At 45.5% G+C, this 24,187-nt stretch overlaps 1 protein-coding gene across 30 annotated transcripts in view; it reads left to right on the top strand.

Moving 5' to 3' along the window:
• The window catches only part of CELF2 (CUGBP Elav-like family member 2), a 591,098-nt gene that overhangs the window by 380,703 nt on the left and 186,208 nt on the right, over positions 1-24,187 (top strand). For all 30 annotated transcript variants that reach the window (XM_070754402.1, XM_070754411.1, XM_070754404.1 and 27 more), the window contains one exon: positions 948-1,144. In XM_070754402.1, coding sequence (XP_070610503.1) covers positions 948-1,144 — 197 coding nt within the window. The remainder of the gene's footprint in view (positions 1-947; positions 1,145-24,187) is intronic.

The raw sequence follows: 24,187 nt of genomic DNA, 5'->3' as shown, positions 1-24,187 counted from the left end.
CATCCCCCCGGAGGCTCTCTGGAAGCCAAAAACATCCTCCCAGAGCCTCTATGTGAGCCAAAAATCATCTGGCCAGCACATACATGCATATTGGAGCTAAGCTAGGGCAACAGCTCGCGTGCCAGCAGATATGGTTCCGCTTGTCACCAGTGGCACCCGCTCCATAGGTTCGCCATCACTGCTCTAAGCTATCTACACCCAAAATTTGAAGTCTGGTGGAATAAGGTATTCCGTTGCGAGTAGAGGAGTGGAGGGCTAGGATAGATCTATTTCGGCCTTATTTTGGCCTCATCAGCTAGCCATACCCACTGGGACTTGAACCTGCAACCTTTGCCTTGTAAGGCAGAGAATTATCCTCTAGGCTACAGTAACCAATCCCTTCAGCTCTGCACCAGGGAAGGGTTACATATTTTTGTGTCGAATCACCCTGGTGTATTGAAGAAACATCACAGCTCCTTATTTGCCTCTCGGCCCAACCCAGGGCCATTTCCAAGGCAGTTGATTTTTATTGATAGCCGACAATTCTATCTGTATATGTCACATGTTTTTTTTGCTGAATTTTGAAAATTAAGGGAGACTAGGATAGATCTATTTTGGCCTTATTTTGGCCTCATCAGCTAGCCATACCCGCTGGGACTTGAACTACATATATATGTCACATGTTTTTTTATATTTATATTTATATATAAATTTTATTTTTTTTCCTATTTTTCACCATTCATAAAAATCATTCCATGATTTATAATTTTTAATAATTAGATTAAACAACTCTTAGTGCCTTTTTGGCTATGTTGCTACTGTGGGCTCTAGCACTTAGATCATTAGAGACAAATACTCCAAGGTCTTTGACAGAGCGAGGATCATCTACAAGGTCGTTTCCTCCAAGCTGCCTTTTCTCTAAATGGCCCTTTTCTCTAACCACCTTCTATCTCTCTTATGTCTTCTAGCAACGGCACAGCTAACAAGATGAACGGCGCTCTGGATCACTCTGACCAACCAGACCCCGATGCCATTAAGATGTTTGTGGGGCAGATCCCCCGCTCATGGTCAGAAAAAGAATTGAAAGAACTTTTTGAGCCTTACGGAGCTGTTTACCAGATCAACGTTCTCCGAGATCGGAGTCAGAACCCACCCCAAAGTAAAGGTAAGGGGCATGTTGGCACCCTGAACGGACATGGGTTCAAGTCCTGGTTTGCAAAACCCTTGTTGAATTGATCATTCTAGCTCAGTGGTCCCCAAACTATGGCCCGTGGGCCGGATGCGGCCCGTGGCAGCACACGAGATTTTACTGATCGATATAATAAGCTCTCGAATCTCCTGTCCACTCACCGCGGTCGGCTGCTGAGCAAGGAGGAGGTAGAGAGGCAAGAGGTGGGGAGAAAAGCAGGCCTGCAATTGGCCCCTTTCTTTGCTGCCTTTAGGGAGAGAAACTGCTGCTGCCCTATGGCAGAGCAGCAACAGTTCCTCTCCCTAAAGGTGAGAAAGAAAGGGGCCAATTGCAGGGCCGCTTTCCTCCCCACCTCTTGCATCTCCACCTCCTCCTCCGCGGTGTGTGGACAGGAGATTCAGGAAATTGGCGATTCAAAAACTCCACTGAAAGTCACAGCTAAGTGTGCCATGACTAAGTGTGTGTGGGGGGGGGAGGTGGCTGCTTGCAAACCCCTGACATCCACCGCCTCCCCCCCCCCGTGGCATAAGGCGAGCACACCTCCACTTCTCTCTCTCTCCACTTCTCCGGTGGGCACCGTCTCCATGCCCTCCCCTTCGCTCCCCTCCCCTTATTAATTACTTAATTACTTATTACTTCTTCTTTATTTTAAATATTGTATTTGTTCCCATTTTGTTTTTTTACTTTAAATAAGGTATGTGCAGTGTGCATAAGGATTTGTTAAGACGTTTTTTTAATAGTCCGGCCCTCCAATAGTCTGAGGGACAGTGAACTGGCCCCCTGTGTAAAAAGTTTGGGGACCCCTGTTATAGCCCATCAACTTCTCCAAATAGTTTAGTTCACATCACACTTTTCCTTCTACAGCTTTAAGCAAGTTCAGCAGATGGAAACGGAGGCACCTGGCTGGTTGCAGCCATTTCAAAGACTTGTGCAATATAGTGATCCCTCGATTTTCGCGATCTCGTTCTTTGCGAAACGCTATATCGCGATTTTTCCCACCCGATGACGTCACTCTCTTCCTTCCTTTCTCATCTTTCTCTCTCTCTTTCTCTCTCTTGCTTCTTCCTCTCTCACACTCTCTTCCTCCCTCTCTCATCTCTTTCTTTCCTTCTCTCTTTCTCTATCTCTCCCCCTCTTGCTGGCGGGCGGCGGGCGGGCGGGGGCATCAGCGAGGAAGACCCAGGGAAGGTTCCTTCGGCCGCCCAGCAGCTGATCTGCTCGGCAGCGCAGCAGCAGCGAGCAGACGAAGATCGGGGTTTCCCCTTTGCGTGGGCGGCGGGGAAACCCCGATCTTCGTCTGCTCACTGCTGCTGCGCTGCCGAGCAGATCAGCTGCTGGGCGGCCGAAGGAACCTTCCCTGGGTCTTCCCCGCCGCCCAAGCAAACTCCACCATCTGCGCATGCGCGGCCATGAAAAAAGGGCACGCATGCGCAGATGGTGTTTTTACTTCCGCAACCCTACATTGCGAAAAATCGATTATCGCGAGGGGTCTTGGAACGGAACCCTTGCGATAATCGAGGGATCACTGTATTTCTAAATAGCATTTATTTTTATTTATCTGTGGGATTTATCTGCTGCCCAACTCCAGTTGCACTCTGGGTGGCTTACAGTAATGACAATAAATATCAACAATATAAAATAACAATAAAACAATAAATATCAACAATAAATAACAATAAAACAGTATAAAACGCATTGTAACCCTAAAAAAAACCATACATACTCTCATTCATTCATAGTCTCAGGCCCACCAGAAAAGCCAGGTCTTGACAGCTTTCTGGAAGACCAGTAGGGTGAGGATAACCTAGATCTCTGGAGGAAGTTGGTTCCAAAGCATTGGAGCCACCACAGAAAATGCCCTACAACAAGGTCCCGCCAACCAACATTGTTTGATGGAAGGGACCTGGAGAAGGCCAACTCTGTGGGCCCTTATTAGTCATAGTGGTACTTCTACCCACAAACGCCTCTATTTACAAACGTTTCTTAATAAGAACTGGGTGTTCAAGATTTTTTTGCCTCTTCTCACTTACAAACCCAAGCCTCTGAAACTGTAATCAGAAAAAGCGGGGAGAAGACTCTGTGGGGCCTCGTTGGGAATCTCCTGGGAGGAAACAGGGCCAGAAAAGGCAGGGAGAAGCCTCCATGGGGCCTCTCTAGGAATCTTTCGTAAACTACTCAAGACTCACTTATACCACCAGGCATGGGGGAGTTGAGACACCTTTCCCCCAGGCTTTTTTATACTTTGTTTTATGTTTGGTATGAATGTGCTGTTTGGTTTTTTAAAATAATGATAGGGTGTTACATGTTTTTTAATATTAGATTTGTTCCACTACTATATTGTTTTTATTACTGTTGTGAGCCGCCCCGAGTCTTCGTAGAGGGGTGGCATACAAATCTAAATAATAATAATAATAATAATCATCATCATCATCATCATCTCCTGGGAGGAAACAGGGCCTCCACCCTTCCTGTGGTTTCTCCAATCGCATGCATTCTTTGCTTTTACATTGATTCCTATGGGAAAGATTGCTTCTTCTTACAAACTTTACTACTTAAGAACCTGGTCACGGAACGGATTAAGTTTGTAAGTAGAGGTACCACTATATGAGGTAGAAGGCGGTTCTGTAAGTAGTCTGGTCCTAAGCCATGTGATAGGCAACACCTTGAATTTAGTTTGGAAGGCAATTGGCAACCAATGCAGCCCACAGGGAGTTGGAGTATATCCACTATGGCTCGCGCAGCTTCATTTTGAACCAACTGGAGTCTCCAAACGCTTTTCAAGGGTAGCCCCATGTAGAGTGTGTTGCAATAGTCAAGACATGAGGTGATAAGGGCATGAGTGACTGTACGAAGAACCTCCTGGTCAGGATAGGGTCGCAACTGGTGCACAGCATATCTGGTTTGTTGACGCAACGTGATTTCAAGTCCTGGTTTGCAAAACCCATGGCGATCTTAGCTTCTCAAGTCTGCTGTCTCCTGGGATTGCGATGTCGATGATCCATACTTTCTTTTTCTCCACGATCACAATGTCTGGTGTGTTATGCTTCAGAATTCAGTCAGTCTGAAGTCGGAAATCCCACAGTAGTTTTGCTTGCTCATTTTCGACCACTTTTTCGGGCTTATGATCCCACCAGTTCTTTGCCACTGGTAAATGGTAGTTCCGGCACAAGTTCCAGTGGAAAATTATTATTATTATTATTATTATTATTAATAATAATAATAATAATAATAATAATAATAATAATAATAATAATAAGATTTGTATGCTGCCCCTCTCTGCAGACTCGGAACGGCTCACAACAGTGATAAAAACACTACACGGTAACAAATCTAATAATTAAAATCTAGAATAACAGTTTTACATTAAAAAGTCTAAAAAGAGGGGGGGGAAACCCCAATAGATAAAATACAGTGGTCCCTCGAGTTTCGCGATCTCGATCTTCGCTAAACGCTATATCGCGAGTTTTCAACCCGGAAGTAAACTCCACCATCTGCGCATGCGTGCCCTTCCACGCATGCGTAGATGGTGGAGTTTCCCCGCCGGGCAGAGGCTTCCCTGGGTCTTCCCCCTCTTGCCCCGGTAAGGTGCGAGCAACGGCGTGGGCGGGTGGGCGGCACACGCGCGGGGAAACCCCAGGGCCGCTTCTCAGCTGAGAAGCGGCCCCAGCAACAGCGCGGGGGGCGGGCGGCACGCGCGCGCGGGGGAAACCCCAGGGCTGCTTCTCAGCTGAGAAGCGGCCCCAGCAACAGCGTGGGGGGGGCGGGCGGCGCGCGCGCGCGCGGGGAAACCCCAGGGCCGCTTCTCAGCTGAGAAGCGGCCCCAGCAACAGCGCGGGGGGGGCGGGCGGCGCGCGCGCGCGCGGGAAACCCCAGGGCTGCTTCTCAGCTGAGAAGCGGCCCCAGCAACAGCGGGGGGGGCGGGCGGCGCGCGCGCGCGCGGGGAAACCCCAGGGCTGCTTCTCAGCTGAGAAGCGGCCCCAGCAACAGCGGGGGGGGCGGGCGGCGCGCGCGCGCGCGCGGGGAAACCCCAGGGCTGCTTCTCAGCTGAGAAGCGGCCCCAGCAACAGCGCGGGGGGGCGGGCGGCGCGCGCGCGCGCGCGGGGAAACCCCAGGGCTGCTTCTCAGCTGAGAAGCGGCCCCAGCAACAGCGGGGGGGGGCGGGCGGCGCGCGCGCGCGCGGGGAAACCCCAAGGCTGCTTCTCAGCTGAGAAGCGGCCCCAGCAACAGCGCGGGGGGGCGGGCGGCGCGCGCGCGCGCGGGGAAACCCCAGGGCTGCTTCTCAGCTGAGAAGCGGCCCCAGCAACAGCGGGGGGGGGGCGGGCGGCGCGCGCGCGCGCGCGGGGAAACCCCAAGGCTGCTTCTCAGCTGAGAAGCGGCCCCAGCAACAGCGCGGGGGGGGCGGGCGGCGCGCGCGCGCGCGGGGGAAACCCCAGGGCTGCTTCTCAGCTGAGAAGCGGCCCCAGCAACAGCGGGGGGGGGGCGGGCGGCGCGCGCGCGCGCGGGGAAACCCCAAGGCTGCTTCTCAGCTGAGAAGCGGCCCCAGCAACAGCGCGGGGGGGCGGGCGGCGCGCGCGCGCGCGCGGGGAAACCCCAGGGCTGCTTCTCAGCTGAGAAGCGGCCCCAGCAACAGCGCGGGGGGGGCGGGCGGCGCGCGCGCGCGCGGGGAAACCCCAGGGCTGCTTCTCAGCTGAGAAGCGGCCCCAGCAACAGCGTGGGGGGGCGGGCGGCGCGCGCGCGCGCGCGGGGAAACCCCAGGGCCGCTTCTCAGCTGAGAAGCGGCCCCAGCAACAGCGCGGGGGGGGCGGGCGGCGCGCGCGCGCGCGGGGAAACCCCAGGGCTGCTTCTCAGCTGAGAAGCGGCCCCAGCAACAGCGCGGGGGGGGGGGGGCGGGCGGCACGCGCGCGGACAAGCAGCAGCAGCGAGGCGGCGGGGAAACCCAATCTTCGGCTCCTCGCTGCTGCGGTGGAAATAAAAATACCATCTGCGCATGCGCAGATGGTGTTTTTACTTCCGCACCGCTACTTCGCGACAAATCGATCATCGCGAGGGGTCCTGGAACGGAACCCTCGCGATGATCGAGGGACCACTGTACATACACACAGTCATATCATGCCCAAAATTACATAGGCAAGGGGGGGATGTCTCAGTTCCCCCAAGCCTGAAAGGCAAGGAGGGTGGGGCAGTCCTAATCTCTGGGGGGGAGTTGATTCCAGAGGGTCGGAGCCAACACAGAAAAGGCTCTTCCCCTGGGTCCCGCCAGACGACATTGTTTAGTCGACGGGACCCGGAGAAGACCAACTCTGTGGGACCTAACTGGCCGCTGGGATTGGTCTTGCAGATATCCTGGTTGCTTGCAATGGTGACTCTATTGAGACAGACTTACCACGGAGAGAATTTGAACACGGTCTACAATTGTCAAAGCTGCAAATTCCTGATTTGTCCCCTCCGCCTGCGAACATCTTGAATTTCCTGCACGTCTCTTATTTCAAGACGTTTGATTGCTTGCCTCGGTTGTGCTCAATTTCCTCCAGCTTTGCTCAGCTACTGTCAGGAGGCAGGAAAAAGACAATACCTTTCAGAAATCAAAATGCTTCTAAGGGATCTCGGAGCTTTGGGTTTAAAAACCAGCCATTCCTCGCTTTTCTTTTGCTTTCCTGGCTTGTCACCTTCCCTGTTCTCAAATTTACCAATGCCTCCCTTCGCTTCTTGCCTTTCTGCACCTCCACTAAGTCTCAACCTCTCTATCCTTTAGCACTGTGTTTCCCAACCTTGGCAACTTGAAGACATTTGGACTTCAACTCCCAGAATTCCCCAGCCAGCATTTGCTGGCTGGGGAATTCTGGGAGTTGAAGTCCAGATATCTTCAAGTTGCCAAGGTTGGGAAACACTGCGTCCAGACTATACAGATTGAGTTCATTCCATGGCAGATTGCTCCTACTGCTGCTACCAGTGCAGTGCGCGCACTTCCCAGTGTGGTTTTGCTTTTGCACATGTGTAGTAAATAATATTTTGCAATGCGCATGTGTGTGAGATTTTGATGGGTTTTTTTGCTTATGCACAAAAGCAAAAAAATTCACCGAAATATCTTGCACGCACACATCAGTACCGCCGCCGACAGGCAGTCCTTCCCCGGGCAGCACCACAATTCCCCCCCCCCCCCAAGGAGTAGGTCATTGTCCTGAACAAAATTCACATTGTCCTCTCCGAGTTATCCCAGCAGCATTGGAGTTAAATACTTGGACATCTCAGCCTTGGAGCAGAGGGGGGATTTTGCATCCCGGTTGCATCGCAGCTGCAGCCTGTTTCGTAATTGAGGGAGCACAATATTGATTGTGGACTTATTAAAACCACATGCACAATTTTTTTTTTTGTGCAAAACAAACCGAAGCTGATTTACTGAAGTCTTTCTCCACCGTCAATGTCCTTGTCCTTCATTTATGCCCAATTAGTCCTATCGGTTTATCTGGTTGTAAAGAAGCGGAAAATGGAATAGAAGAATAGAAGAGCTGGGTTTTTGGTGTGTGTTTTGCTAGGTACAGTTTATTGCCGTTCAAATTCTTTACCCACCCAATTTTTCCATGGCTGATAGTTCTTATTCTTCAAAATAAAGAAGCTTAAAGCTTTATTTTCCATTTGTGTGAAATGGCTGTCTGACATGTCTTCCCTGTTTATGACATATTCATAATCATAATCAATCACAATCACAATCACAATCACAATCATAATCATAAATAACAACAACAACAGTTGGAAGGGATCTTGGAGGTCTTCTAGTCCAACCCTCTGCTTAGGGAGGGGCAGGGAGGGAAAGAGAGAGAGGGAGGGAGGGAAGGAGGAAGTTGAAGTAGGGAAGGAAGAAGGAAGGAAGGAAGGGGGAAGTTGAGGGAAGAAAGGGGAATGGGAAGAAAGGGAGAGAGGGAAGGAAGGAAAGAAAGAAAAGAAAGAAGGAAGAAAGAAAGGAAGGAAGAAGGAAGGAAGGAAGGAAGGAAGGAAGGAAGGAAGTTGAGGTAAGGAAGGAGGGAGGGAAGGAAGGAAGGAAGAGGGAGGGAGGGATAGAGGGAAGGAAGAAAGGAAGGAAGAAAGGAAGAAAGAAAGAAAGAAAGAAGGAAGTTGAGGGAAGGAAGGAGGGAAGGAAGGAAGGAGAGAGGGAGGGAGCACTAAATGTCCATTAGTTTGTTTTTAGGACATCCCCTGGACCTCATTCCCCTTGTAGCCCAGTATCCATTATTTTAACTGGCACATGTTGGACTTTGACATCAGAGATTAAACTTGATGGGGCATAAATATGATTTCGGGAAAGCTGGGAAGAGGCACGGATTCCGCAAGCTCACCACCGAACAGCCTTGACTTTAAAGAAAGGATTTTCCAAGAGGGTCACTGTGTCTTGTCCAAGAATAAAATTAACCACGGAGAGAAAGGGATTTGTATAATCAGGTCTGCCTTGAAAGAATTAACGCTGTGTGATTTATATTTGGGACAATAAATGAACTGTAAATTGTTTGTCTGGCATGTTTCAATCGTGTTTCTTTTCATGAATCCACCCAATTAGCGATCTTTAGGACAGATACCATAGACCCATGGTTAAATGTTTAATTATGTTTAAACTATAAAACAAACAGTTGTACTCCGTAATTCAAAGCAAACATCAGTTGAGGGTGGAAAAACAGAGGAAAAAGCTGCAGGGTATATAACCAAATCCTCCCTTTGGCTCTCAATAAATCTTTAGGATCTGCATGGGAAACTGTATAAGGACAGGGATGGCGAACCTTTTTTGGTTCAGGTGCTGAAAGGGTGGTTGTGCGTATGCTGGCATGCGTGCATGTACCTCCAACCCTTCCCTCCCCTCCGCGTATGTGCACCCCCCACGAGCTACCCCAGCGCATGCACACAAACCACCCCAAACCCCTCAATGAAGCCTGGGGCAGTGAAAAAACAGCCAAACCGGAAGTTCAGAAAAACATATAGTGGTACCTCTACTTACAAACTTAATTCATTCCGTGACCAGGTTCTTAAGTAGAAAAGTTTGTAAGAAGAAGCCATTTTTCCCATAGGAATCAATGTAAAAGCAAATAAGGCGTGCGATTGGAGAAACCACAGGGAGGGTGGAGGCCCTGTTTCCTCCTAGGAGATTCCTAGAGAGGCCCCACAGAGTCTTCTGCCTGCCTTTTCTGACCCTGTTTCCTCCCAGGAGATTCCTAGAGAGGCTCCACGGAGGCTTCTCCCTGCTTTTTCCGGCCCTGTTTCCTCCCAGGAGATTCCTAGAGAGGCCCCACGGAGGCTTCTCCCTGCTTTTTCCGGCCCTGTTTCCTCCCAGGAGATTCCTAGATAGGCCCCGTGGAGGCTTCTCTCTGCTTTTTCCAACCCTGTTTCCTCCCAGGAAATTCCTAGAGAGGCCCCATGGAGTTTTCTCTCTGCTCTTTCCAACCCTGTTTCTCCCAGGAGATTCCTAGGGAGGCCCCACAAAGTCTTCTCCCTGCCTTTTCTGGCCCTGTTTCCTCCCAGGTGATTCCTAGAGAGGCCCCACGTACTGCCTCCACCCTCCTTGCCTTCCGCAAGAGTCTTAAGATTCATCTATACCGCCAGGCTTGGGGCCACTACACTCTAGCCCCTGGCCAATGAATGTGTTGAGAGTAAGTTGACCGAATGTGAATGACTTCTCCGGGGGTGGAAGCTGATTCCAGAGGGCCGCAGCACACACAGAGGAGGCTCTTCCCCTGGACTCCGTCAAACGACATTGTCTAGTTGACGGGACCTGGAGAAGGCTGACTCTGTGGGACCTAACCAGAGGCTGGGGCTCATGTGGCAAAAGGCAGTCCCGTAGGTATTCTGGCCCGATGCCATGTAGGGCTTTATAGGTCATGTATGTAAGTATGTATGTAGAGGACTTTGTGGTGGTCCAACTGGCAACCAGGAGATGAGTCCCCTTGTCCTCAGATCTTCCTTTTCCAAAAAACTAAAATAAAATAAAGGCTGCAACAGGGGTTACAAGTTATAACAAGACAAAAAACTATTCAGCCTGAAATGATCTTACGCAGAATGAAGGTGAAATTATGCAGAGGGTTTGCCTGGAATAAGAATTCCAGATTCTCCACTAAACCGTTGGATAAAACCTGGTTTACAACCCACGGTGGTGGAATGCAGCCTGCCTGTGTTACAATTTAGTGCAATGTCTTTTAAGTAATCAGACCTCGCCAAGATCAAACGAAGCATGGCCTTAGGCGTATGCAAAATGTTGTTTTTTGATCTCGAAATGCCAACCATTGCTCTGAAACAAGCTGTTTCTGCCTACCCTGGAAGTATTTTTTATTTTTTATTTTGAAACCGCATTGTTTCAAACATTACCAGAGCAGCTTGCTTCAAATTTGAAGGGGTTTTCCTTTGAAACATTTTTTGCACATCCTGTGTTGCTTTCAAAATGGTGAATAGTCCTGAGCGAGTTGAGGTCAAGGACCTAAAATGAAAGTACTGTAATTAAAAGACAGGGCAAAAACATTCATTCATTCACTCGCTCGCTCGCTCGCTCATTCATTCTTTTTGTGACCTGCCCAATCCTGAAAAACCTCTGGGCAACAATTAACAGAATTAATAATGTATTCTATTCATCAAGAAAATGCCTTTTATTGAGCAGATTAATATAATATCACCAATAAAAGGCCTTTTCTTGGCGATGAAAATTGATGTCCACCTCCTGAATACCAGAGCTGTGTAGCACACACTAAGTAACAGCCAAGATTTCTGAGTCCAAAACCACAATCTTCATTTGTTTTTCTTCTTCCTTTCCAGCTACACTACAAGACAGTGATAGTGAACCTATGGCACAGATGCCACAAGTGGCACATGGAGCCATATCTGCTGGTCTGCGAGCCATTGCCTAGTTCAACTCCAGCAAGTGTGTGCTGGCCAGCTGATTTTTGGCTCACACAGATCTGGGAGGGTGTTTTTGGCTTCCAGAGAGCCTCCGGGAGGTGGGGGAGGGCGTTTTTACCCTCCCGTGGCTCCAGGAAAGCCTTTGCAGCCTGGGGAGGCCAAAACATGAACCTACTGGGCCCACCACAAATTGGGAAACAGGCCATTTCTGGCCTTCAGAAGGCTTCCGGGGGGGGGAGTTGTTTTTGCCCTCCTCAGGCATTGAATTATGTGTGTGGGCACTCGCGCATGCACAGTAGTGTACAACACACTCTTTTGGCACCTGAGGAAGAAAAGGTTCACCATCACTGCCATAAGAGGTCACAACAGGGATGGGTTCTAACTTACCTCGGAGTCCTCGGGAAGGGGCGGCATACAAATCTAATAAATTATTATTATTATTATTATTATTATTATTATTATTATTATTATTATTATTATTATTATTATTATTATTATTTCTTCTACTACTACTACTACTACTACTACTACTACTACTACTACTATTGTTATATCAATACAACGCAGCAAACGAGATCACTATGCTGGATTTCGTATTTCATCACCAGTCGGGCGCTTCCCAATCCCAGTAAAGGGGCCTTTTGCAATTGACAGATGGAGATTTTGTCAATTCCGATGGTTTTCAAATGTCCACTGAGATCCTTTGGCACTGCGCCCAGCGTGCCAAGTACCACTGGGACCACTTTCACTGGCTTATACCAGAGTCGTTGCAGCTCAATTTTTAGATCTTCGTATTTCACTAATTTCTCTAGCTGCTTCTCCTCCATTCTGCTGTCCCCTGGGATTGCGATGTCGATGATCCATACATTATTATTATTATTATTATTATTATTATTATTATTATTATTATTATTATTATTAATTATCTCACTGACTGTTCACTTCCTCCAAGATGGTGACGCATGTGCAATATTGGAAACTTTCCAAAAAAAGAAGGTGGCCTCTACAGACTGACATATAATGACATCATCAGTGGTTTGCTACCAGTTCGGGCGAACCAGGAGGAACCAAACTCTGGGTCACACCCAGAGAAGGCCTGTCATCTTCGGCGCTTCTGGTGTGCCCTCCGTGACCGTCGTGGGCACTCACATGCCCATTGGCATGAGATTTGGCTTCTGCGCATGAGCAGCAAGCAAAATCTTGTGTAAAGATGCTCTGGCGTGTGAGATTTTGACAACTTTTGCTGATATTTTTCATTCCATGCGGGCGCACAAGCAAAAAACAGGCGAAAATCACCAAAATCTAACCCGCATGAGCGTCTTCATGCAAGATTTTTCTTGCTGCACATGTGCAGAAGCCAAATTGTACATGGAAGCATGCGTGCCTGCGTCGGGGGCATGCAGCTGCACACGCAACCCAAAAATTGCTACCGGAATATATCATCTTTCCGTTTCGCTAGCAGCCAACCACTGGTTACCCATCTTTTCCTTCAGCTAGGCGAAAATTCTATTTTCCCATTACTCTGTTCCTTGCCATTTCCTCTCCGTTTAATGTCAAAGACAGTTGAAGAAGAGTTTTCTCTTTTGTGTTTGCAGATCATGAGATATAAAATTATGGCTGATTTAAATTGGACAGCTTTAAGCTGAACGACTCCACTGGGGCCTTATGTTTCTATAGCAAAGTATTATGTATTTCTCTAGTTCAATTAGAAATCCCCTTCTCCTTCTCTCTCGGTGTCAGATTTAATTCAGTCTGCCCAAATGTGTGGGGAAAAGCTTGTTTGGAAAAGAATTCTGCCATCTTTATTCTTCTGATGGTTTATTTATGCACAAGGCGTACATTGATGTAGATATACAGTTTTACCTCTACCTACAAACGCCTCTACTTATGAACTTTTCTAGATAAGAACCGGGTGTTCAAGATTTTTTTGCCTCTTCTCAAGAACCATTTTCCATTTACAAACCCAAGCCTCTGAAACTGTAACTGGAAAAGGCAGGGAGAAGCCTCGTGGGGCCTCTCTAGGAATCTCCTGGGGAAAAAACGGGCCGGAAAAGGCGGGGAGGAGCCTCTATGAGGCCTCTCTAGGAATCTCCTGGGAGGAAATAGGGCCAGAAAAATTGGGGAGAAGCCTCTGTGGGGCCTCTCTAGGAATCTTTTGGGAGGAAACAAGGCCGGAAAGGTGGGAAGAAGCCTCTATGGGGCCTCTCTAGGAATCTCCTGGGAGAAAACAGGGCCTGTTTTCTAAATACTTCCATTGATTGATGGATGGATTTGGGTTTGGGTTTGGATTTGGATTTGGATTCGGATTCGGATTCGGATTCCGACCCTCTCCAAGGACTCGGGCCGGCTCACAGCATATACAGAAAAACAAGAATAATAGCAATCCAATTAATACATTAAAAACGACCTTTAAAAATTCTAATTAAAAAGAAAAAAGCATTAATATCATTCATTCAACAATCAAAGTAAAGCATTCATTGGTCAGGGGGGAAGATCTAAGGAACCCTAGGCCTGGCAGCAGAGATGTGTTTTTAAACTCTTCCGGAAGGTGAGGAGGGTGGGGGCAGTGCGAATCTCCGGGGGGAGCTGATTCCAGAGGGCCGGGCCCCCCACAGAGAAGTCTCTTCCCCTGGATCCCACGAGCCGACATTGTTAGGTCGATGGTACCCTAAGGAGACCAACTCTGTGGGACCTCAACGGTCGCTGGGATTCATGCGGCAGAAGGCGGTCTCGGAGATAGTCTGGTCCTAGGGGTTTATCCTCATGGTCCTTATTCGGATTCGCCTCTTTTTTCAGGTTTATCCTTATTTTTCCCCAAAAAAGATGGTCAGAGAGAGCTCATAAATTGCTATCCCGCCTGGAATTCTTCACACCCGTCTAGCAAGAGTGTGCCAGGGTTTCCCTCCCACCCCCACAATCTTGACTTTCTTATACATTGCACATTTTGTTACCTCCCTCTTTCTCCTTGTTGCCTGCAAATTACTGGGCCCACACACACACACACACACACACACAAACACACAGAGTGCTATTGGGCCTATTTCCCTCTGAAGAAAACAAAGCAGATCTTTTATTCAAGAAGACGCTGATTCCAGAGCTCAAATTTGTGATCACTCCATTGTTTTGAGTCTTACAAAGGCCTCCTAAAGCCTGATGAAACCTCCAACCGGAGAGGCGGGATATTCTGAAGCTTTGACTAAGTAACAATACATCCCGCCGCCAAGCGCCAAGGAAATCAGAAAATCCGGGGCAGCTCAAATGGCTATAAAGATTTATTGCAGGCTTAAGGTCTCTACAAGAATCTGAACCACTAACAGTCAAAGGAAATAGATGGTAGATAAGGGAATTCAAGGTGGGATGGACTTCGATCTCTTGTGGGTGGGAAGGAACGCGAGACTCGGTGTTGTGATTCAGCCAGTTTGCAGCAGTTCGGGCACTGATGATGTTACCTGTTCTGTCGGGCTCTCTGATAGACTCCTCCCAAAAATTCACAGGTACAAATTTCAGACACACACATGTTTGAAAATTCAAAACCATGTTCTTTATAATGAAAATTCACTTAAACCAAGCCCTCTTTTGGTATAGCAAAGAGCACTCGTCTCCAAACAAACGGGTAATTGGTACAAGTCCCTTATCAGTTCTGTGATACTTAGCTTGCAGCTGTGAGGCAATTCACAGTCCTTCTTCTTTCACCAAGTGAAACACACTTTGCTCTGGTTTAGTTTCAAAGTGGGGAAAAATCAGCACACAAAAGGTCAAAGTCAGTAAAGCAGTCACGAAACACAACGATCAGATAATCCTCCACAATGGCCAAACCCACAGGCCTCACTAATTACCACAGCCCCACCCAACCACAGGTGGCCTCATTTTCTTTGATAATAATCTCTCAGTCGTTGTTGCCTATGCATCGCTCTCCGCATGCGTGGCCGTATCATTAACTCTTGTTCTGAATCCAAGGAGGAGCTAGATAATTGATCTCCTTCTGAGCTGTCTGCCACACTCTCCTCCTCCCTGTCACTCATGTCTTCTTGGTCAGAGGAGCCTTCATCATCAGATTCCACCGGGGGCAAACCAGGCCTGCAGCATGTGGATGTCTCCCCCACATCCACAGTCCTTGGGGCAGGAGGTGGGCCAGAGCTAACCACAACATTACCTAGCTTGGGTATTGAAACTGAGTCTCCGGAGAGGGGCAGCATACAAATCGAATGAATGAATGAATGAATGAATGAATGAATGAATGAATGAATGAATGAATGAATGAATGAATGAATCTGCAAGTAAACAGCCAAGTTCAGAGACCATCAAGCACCCCAAATTTCAACCCTAAGCTTACAAATTTAAATTGTTTACCCGCTCAGAAGTCTACATTTTCCAAAAAATCCCTTCAGATTTTGCTAGGCTTTTAATTTCTTTTTAAAATGTAAAACAGAATAGAATAGAAATAGATTAAATTCAAATTAAAAAATTAAATTAAAAATAAAAATAAAAATTTAAAAATTAGATAAAATAATATAAAAATTTTAAAAATGATAATAAAATAGAATACATTTTAAAAAACAGCAGCATTGTGGAATGGATGATAAGGGCCTGAGAAGAAAAACATTTAGCCGTTGTTTCGTTTAATTTTTAAATTCTAATCCCCAAAAGGGATAATGACTCTTTTTTAAAATATAGAATTGGTGTGAGGTGGGTTTTTTCCCTTGCTTTGCAAGTGCTGAGTTCGAAAAGGATACTAGATCAGTAAATAAATCTGTACTGCTATTTCTTTTTACTCCTGTCACTTAAAAGAAATTAAGTGCTGCATTTATGGAGGAGAAAAAAAAATCCTTCACAATATAAAGAGAAAAAGGTTCTTTATTAGTATTGTGTTTTCCTTGAAGTTCTTCTAAAGGGAGAGAATTGCGTCTATTCACAATATAGCCTAATAGTATTTTATAAGCTGCTTCCATTTAAACTCCTAATACTTTAATCATCTTTGTTTCACCCCCAAATTTTCTCTCCCCTGCCCTCCCCACTTTCTAAAATTTTTGATTTATTCGGAAGGCATTCTGGGGGAAATTCCTGATGTTGCATTGTTACATTATATGTCACACGTAGACCGATACCCACACATTCCAGCATAGTTAATATTGAAATAACTTGAGATGATGCATTGAAATTGTGATACATGATATAGATTAACTTGAATCAAAGTTCAGTGCAAAGTCTTATTTAAATAGAAATGTGTGATATCTTATTTAAATGCAAATGTACGTGACACTTTGCAAAAGTTTTAAAAAATGTGTTGTCGCTATGAATGGTATAAACAGAAGGTTGCAAAAACTCTTCCTTTTTTTGATCTGCAATAGGTGTTCTTGCAAATTTAGGATAGAACAACGATGGGTTCTAATGGATAGTGCTGATGCCCCGTTATTACAAAGCCCCTGTTTTAAAATATTTGATATTCCTGAAATCTGTAGATTATTTACCATATGTCAAAAGTCCAGCCCAGTTGAGAATGCTATTAAGATTCACCCCATGAGAAGAGAATGGGCTCTGAAAAGACTACCCAGTGGACATGTTTATCTATCTATCTATCTATCTATCTATCTATCTATCTATCTATCTATCTATCTATCTATCTATCTATCTATCTATCTATCTATTCAACTTCTATGCCGCCCAATCCTGAAGAACTCATCGCAGCTTACAACAATAATAATCTATCTATCTATCTATCTATCTATCTATCTATCTATCTATCATCTATCTATGTATCTATCATCTATCTACCTAGCTACCTACCTACCTATCATATATCTATCTATTTATCCATCATCTATCTATCTATCTATCTATCTATCTAACTATCTATCCATCATCTATCTATCTATCTATCTAACTATCTATCCATCATCTATCTATCTATCTATCTATCTATCTATCTATCTATCTATCTATCTATTTATGTAATCTAATCTAATCTAATCTATCTATCTATCTAATCTATCTATCTATCTATTTATCTAATCTATCTATCTATCTATCTATCTATCTATCTATCTATCTATCTATCTATCTATCTATTCAACTTCCATGCCACCCATCCTGAAGAACTCAGGGCAGCTTACAACAATAATAAAAATGCAATATATTTTCCCAAGTGTGGCCTTACCAAGGGCTTATAAAGTGGTATTAACACTTCACGTGATCTTGATTCTCTCTTTCTGTTAATGCAGCCTAGAACTGTGTTGGCTTTTTTGTCAACTCCTGCACACTGCTGGCTCCTATTTAAATGGTTGTCCACTAGGACTGCAAGCTCTCTCACACAGTTACTACTGTTGAGCAAGGTTCCACATATACTGTAGCTGTGCATTTTGGTGTTTTTTTGCCTAAATGTAAAACCTTGCTTTTTACACAATACTTACATGTTGTAATACATGTAAACATACACTGTTGGTTTATTCTATGTATTGCCAAACCCAACTAGTTATGTACATAGTACTAACAAATGGCATTGAAGAAAGTGATTTATGGGCGTTTTTGACACTGTTGCAGCATCCCCATAGTCACATGATCAAAATTCAGCTGCTTGGCAACTGTCATATATTGATGACTGTTATATTACAGACTTCAGAAGAGAATCAGAACTGCAGAAAAAACAATTGTTGCCAATCTGCCTTCCATTCAGGACCTGTATACTGCACGAGTCAAAAAGAGGACAGGGAAAATATTTACTGACCCTTTGCATCCTGGACAAAAACTGTTTCAACTCCTACCCTCAAAACGTTACTACAGAGCATTGCACACCAAGACAACTGGAGACAAGAACAGTTTTTTCCCAAACGCCATCACTCTACTAAACAAATAACTCCCTCAACACTGTGAGACTTTTTACTAAATCTGCACTTCTATTTCTATTAGTTTTTCTCATCATTCCTATCATCCTTTTCCTCCCATTTAGGCCTGTATGACTGTCACTTGTTGCTTGTATCCTTAAGATTTTTTATTAATATTGATTGTTTCTTCATTGCTTATTTGACCCCTATGACAATCATTAAGTGTTGTACCACATGATTCTTGACAAATGTATCTTTTTCTTTTATATGCGCTGAGAGCATATGCTCCAAGACAAATTCCTTGTGTGTCCAATCACACTTGGCCAATAAAATTCTATTCTATTCTATTCCTGAGTCAATCATGTTAGCTCAGGAATTCTGGGAGTTGAAGTCCATATGTCATAGAAGGGCCAACTTTGCCTAACCCTGCACTACACAATTCCTTGTTTCTAAATGGTACACCCGAGATATTTTGGCACTGTCGTTCCCAAATTCCCTACAATGCTACTTGGAAGAAGGTCGCTCTACTTATAGGTTCTTCCTATCCAAAGCTCTTCCAGCAATGTTTTAAGTGCCAAAACGTAGGCTTCCAATTTCCTCAATAACTCAGTATTATTTAGTTACTGTCCAAAAGAAGAAGATTAATCAATCAAAAATTATTTCCACTACTGTTCGTAGAGGAGAGGACCCGTCCGTCCTGGCATCGTTTTAAAATAATTTTGATAGAGGAGGATCCACCAGAAACTTTTGGCTGACAGGTACATCGCTGGCATGTCCCCTTGGCATAACTCAACAATTAATTTGCTGTCGCCGTAGCACAATGCACAATGTGTTTTATTGGCAGGCCCGAAGTTAGCATTCGGTACAGTCTCCGAGAGCCACAATCCTCATCAGGCAGTCAGCGAGACAGTAAACAGTCATTTCCAATCTGCTAATATTTTATGTGAACTGGCACTGTCTGTTGTATATCATTTATCTTCCTAATCCTCGTTCCACATTGCCTCCCACTCGAGGCCAAAAACATTACAGCTGGCCTCACGAGTGGGTGGAAAAATAGTCTTATTATTAACTGAAGTTGAAAACATAATGGGCTTTTTATGTCTTCATTCGCAGATGCAGTCAGGCTAAATACTTTTATGGATGACAAAGGCATAGCTCTCTGTCTCTCTGTCTGTCTGATTTATTTATTTGTCTTTCTATCTATCTATCTATCTATCTATCTATCTATCTATCTATCTATCTATCTATCTACCTACCTACCTACCTACTTTTTACATATCTACCTAACTACCTAATTACCTATCTGTCTGTCTGTCTGTCTGTCTGTCTGTCTATCTATCATCGTCTGTCTGTCTGTCTGTCTGTCTGTCTGTCTATCATCGTCTGTCTGTCTGTCTGTCTGTCTGTCTGTCTATCTATCTATCTACCTACCTACCTAACTATCTATCTATCTATCTATCTATCTATCTATCTATCTATCTATCTATTGTATTTATATGCCGCTGATTCCAAAGCAGACTCAGAGCGGCTAACAAATGTGATAAATACAATAATATTAAAATACAATCACAAATACATAATAAAATCAGTAATAACAATAAATAATAGAAACATAGAAGATTGACAGCAGAAAAAGACCTCATGGTCCATCTAGTCTGCCCTTATACTATTTCCTGTGTTTTATCTTAGGATGGAAATAATAATAATAACAACAACAAAACAACAACAATTATTATTATTATTATTATTATTATTATTATTATTATTATTATTTATTAGATTTGTATGCTGCCCCTCTCCGAGGATTCGGAGCGGCTCATATGTGTTTATCCCAGGCATATTTCAATTCAGTTACTGTGGATTTACCAACCATGTCTGTTGGAAATTTGTTCCAAGCATCTACTACTCTTTCAGTCAAATAATATTTTCTCATGTTGCTTTTGATCTTTCCCCCAACTAACCTCAGATTGTGCCCCCTTGTTCTTGTGTTCACTTTCCTATTAAAAACACTTCTCTCCTGGATCTTATTTAACCCTTTGACATATTTAAATGTTTCGATCATGTCCCCCAAAAATAATAATTTTAAAAGCACCATATATACACAGCAGTCAATTTAATTCTAGGCCAGCCAGAAAAGCCAGGTCTTAATGGATTTCCAGAAGATCAGTAAGGAGGAGATAGTGCGAACCTCTAGGGGCAGTTGATTCCATAGGGTCGGAGCTGCCACAGAGAAGGCTCTTCCGTGAGGTCCCGCCTACCGACATTGTCTTTCTTTCCAGAAGAGAGAAAAATCCATCATCCACCATGTTTACCCAAGTACAGGTGGTCCCCTACTTACAACAGATCATTTAGTGTCCACTCAAAGTTACGTCATTAGGAAAAAGTATGAACATTTTTCACACTTAATGACCGTGGCAGCATCCCCCAGGGCAGGCGTCCCCAAACTTTTTACACAGGGGGGCAGTTCACTGTCCCTTGGACTGTTTGAGGGCCGGACTAAAAAAAAAAACTATGAACAAATCCCTATGCACACAGCACATACCTTGTTTTAAAGTAAAAAACAAAATGGGAACATACTATTTAGAGGGGGGAGAAGATCTGAAATTCATATAAGAGCCGGGGTGGCGCAGCAGGTAGAGTGCTGTACTGCAGGCCACTGAAGCTGACTTGTAGATCTGAAGGTCAGCGGTTCAAATCTCATCACCGGCTCAAGGTTGACTCAGCCTTCCATCCTTCTGAGGTGGGTCAAATGAGGACCCGGATTGTGGGGGCAATACCCTAGCTCTGTTTTAAAAGTGCTGTTGCTAACATGTTGTAAGCCGCCCTGAGTCTAAGGAGAAGGGCGGCATAAAAATTGAATAAATAAATAAATAAATAAATAAATATATGTTTATGTTTTGTTTTTAATGTTATTTGGTTAACATCTGATTGGCTATACAAGGTTTTCTTGGCTTATAGAAAAATGTATAAAGAAAGAAAGAAGCACTTTGGCATAACGGTTAATAAGTTAGAAATATAATTGGTGTTGCACTTTTTGAAGGAACATTAAGGAGGGAATTTAATTAGAAGAAAATGAATGTAACTGGATGACAAAATTAGAAAAAAAACCTTTTGCAATATTTTTAATGATTGATATTAGTTACTAACAAAATACCGCATTTTATTCATGGAAAATTAGATGGTACACTGTGTTGTATGAATGTATGTTGAGAGAAAAATTTAAAAAAAATTACCCCCCCAAAACAATCCTTCCTTCCTCTGTCCCTCCATTCATTTCATCCTTCCTTCCTTCCTTCCTTCCTTCCTTCCTTCCTTCCTTCCTTCCTTCCTTCCTCTCCAATTCTCCTTCCCTCCCTCTCTTTCCCTTTTCTTTCTTTCTCTCTTTCTTTTCCCTGTGCTCTTGTCACTGGCCGGCCGGATAAATGGCCTCAGTGGGCCGCATGTGGCCCGCGGACCATAGTTTGGGGACTGCTGCCCCAGGGTCATGCGTTCCAAATTCAGATGCTTGATAACTAACTCGTATTTACTTCACTGCCAGGGACCCCGATTGCAGGTTCCCTGGCAGTGAAGGGCTGCCAGTTGCCGGTGCTACCAGTGCGCTCCTGACGATAGGCACAGATGTGCGTGCAGATGCCATGTGCATGCATGCCAGTGAGATTCAGCTTCTGCGCATGCGCAGGAAGTGAAATCTTGCACGAGGGTGCTCGAGCGCATGAGATTTTTCCAATTTTAAGCAATTTCTAAGTCGGTAAAAATGAAGAATCTTTATCTCATAAAGGAATGTGCTGGACGGATATCTTTTATCTTTTAACGCCTCTCACTGAGAAGCTGCCAAGATGAACTCACATGCATTATTATTATTATTATTATTATTATTATTATTATTATTATTATTTATTAGATTTGTATGCCGCCCCTCTCGATTCGGGGTGGCTAACAACAATATAAAAAGACAATGTAAACAAATCTAATATTAAAAACAATCTTCAAAACCCCAATTTAAAAAACCACTCATACATACAAGCATACCATGTATAAATTCTATAAGCCTAGGGGGAAGGGAAAAAATGTCAATTCCCCCATGCCTGACGACAGAGGTGGGGTTTAAGGAGCTTGCGAAAGGCAAGGAGGGTGGGGGCAACTCTGATATCTGGGGGGAGCTGGTTCCAGAGGGTCAGGGCCGCCACAGAGAAGGCTCTTCTCCTGGGTCCCGCCAAACGACATTGCTTAGTCGACAGGACCCAGAGAAGGCCAACTCTGTGGGACCTAACCGGTCATTGGGATTCGTGCGGCAGAAGGCGGTCCCGGAGATATGCATGAATTTGTCTTGTATAAATGATGCTTTCTATGTAAAAATGTTGATTTGAAATATCAGCGTGTGGATTCCTCCTTTGTTTTCAATCTGCGTAGGCCCGGGATAGAACAGCACCCTAGCGGAAAAAAAGATTTACCATCATTGCTACAGGATCTCCTGCTTGAGTAGAAGGTTGGACTAGACAGAGCTAGGCAAATTTGGCTCTTCTATCACATGTGGACTTCAAATCCCAGAATTCCTCTGCCAATCATGCTAGCTCAGGAATTCTGGGAGTTGAAGTCCACATGTCATAGAAGAGACAACTTTGCCTACCCCTGGACTAGAAGATCTCCAGCTTTGTTTTGATTCAATTCTGCTGGCAATCCGAACTGTTATTTAACCTCAGGCTGTTTTAGTAGATAGTAGAAACCTTATTGGGAGCCAGAAAGTCTCAGCATCTTCCGTCCCAAACTATGAAAAGCTTTCAAAAATTGTCTGGAAATGAACCAGGAGCCCATGGAGCTGTCTGAATCCTGGTAAGATTAATTTCTTACAAGCAATCAACACGCTAGCTGATCTGCAATGTCTCCAGGGGCAGTTTCCCAAACCGTCTGACTCAGCCTTCATGGAGAACGATTAAATTCATTCCAATTGTTTGAGCCTCGGATGCTCCAACGTGTTATTCAAGGATACAGCTGCGAGAGCAATCATGGGCTTTCCCAAATATGCCCATGTTACGCCAACACGAACCCGAAAAGTTCAGCAAAAATTCGGGTTCGCGTTCAGGAGAACGCCAAGAAGCGCTGCTACCTGGCTGTCACCTTCCCAGAAGAGCCGGGGAGTTGTTGGCCGGTTAGGAGGCGCAAATGGAGGTGGGGAATCCCAATAGGCGATTCCAGGGGCGGAGCTTTGACGTCACAGAGATGTCCTTCCTGGCCGGCCAAAACAGGGACTCCAGGAAGGACGTCTCTGTGACATCAAAACTCCGCCCCTATAATCCCCTATTGGGATTCCCCACCTCCGCTTGCGCCTCCCGACTGGCCGACACCTCCCTGGCTCTTCTGGGAAGGTGACAGCCGGGCAGTGGTGCTTCTTGGCGTTCTCCTGAACCCAAACCCGAACCCGAACTTTTGCCAAACTTCCGGGTTCGGTGTTCAGGAGAACGCTGAGAAGCGCCCCGGCTATTTCGGAAGGTGACAGCCGGGTGGCGGTGGTCCTTGCCTCCTTGGGTTTGGGTAATTTTCGGGTTTGGGTTCGGCACCGGGCCCGAACTTTTACGGCAAAAGTTCGGGTGCCAAACCCAAACTTCATTGGGTTTGCCCAACACTAGTCCGGAGCCATGGTGGCAAAGTGGTTAGAGTGCGGTACTCCAGGCTTCTTCTGCTGCCTGGCAGTTCAAATCTCACCAGGCTCAAGGTGGACTCAGCCTTCCATCCTTCCGAGGTGGGTAAAATGAAGACCTGGGTTGTTGGGGGCAACAGGCTCACTCTGAAAACCACTTAGAGGTCTATGTGGTTCTGAACCTGGGGGCGCTGAGACACTAAATAGTCATTTCAATCTTAGACCAACCACTTGCTTGCTAAGCTCCTCAACAAGATATGGGTGCAGTGGAGGCTTTCAAAAAAAGAGACTGGACAACCCTTTGTCTGAAATGTTATAGGGCAGGGGTATCAAACTCAGTTTCATTGAGGGCTGCCTCAGGGTTGTGTTTGATCTTAGTGGGACATGGCCAGGGAATTCTGTCAGATCAACGTCACCCATTGAGGCTCTTTTCAGCTGCGACGGCTTCTTGCAGCCCTCTGCCAGCAAAAATGGAGCTTTTCGGGTAGGCCGCATATGGCCTGCCCAGGCTCCATTTTCACTGGCAGAGGGCTGCAGGAGGCCCACACTGTCAAAACTATAGCCGACACGAGCCACACTGGCCTCCCCCAGGTCTGTTTTTTCTGGCAGAGGCAAAGTGGGCCGACCCTTCGCTATTTCTAGGGTGGACCTGCAGGCAAAATCTAAGCCGATCCGGCCCATAGGCCTTGAGTTTGACAC

This window comes from Erythrolamprus reginae, chromosome 6 (genome assembly GCF_031021105.1).
Source record: "Erythrolamprus reginae isolate rEryReg1 chromosome 6, rEryReg1.hap1, whole genome shotgun sequence".
Lineage (NCBI taxonomy): Eukaryota > Metazoa > Chordata > Lepidosauria > Squamata > Dipsadidae > Erythrolamprus > Erythrolamprus reginae.
The sequence above is the reverse complement of the archived record's forward strand: the minus strand, read 5'-3'. Positions and strand labels throughout refer to the sequence as shown.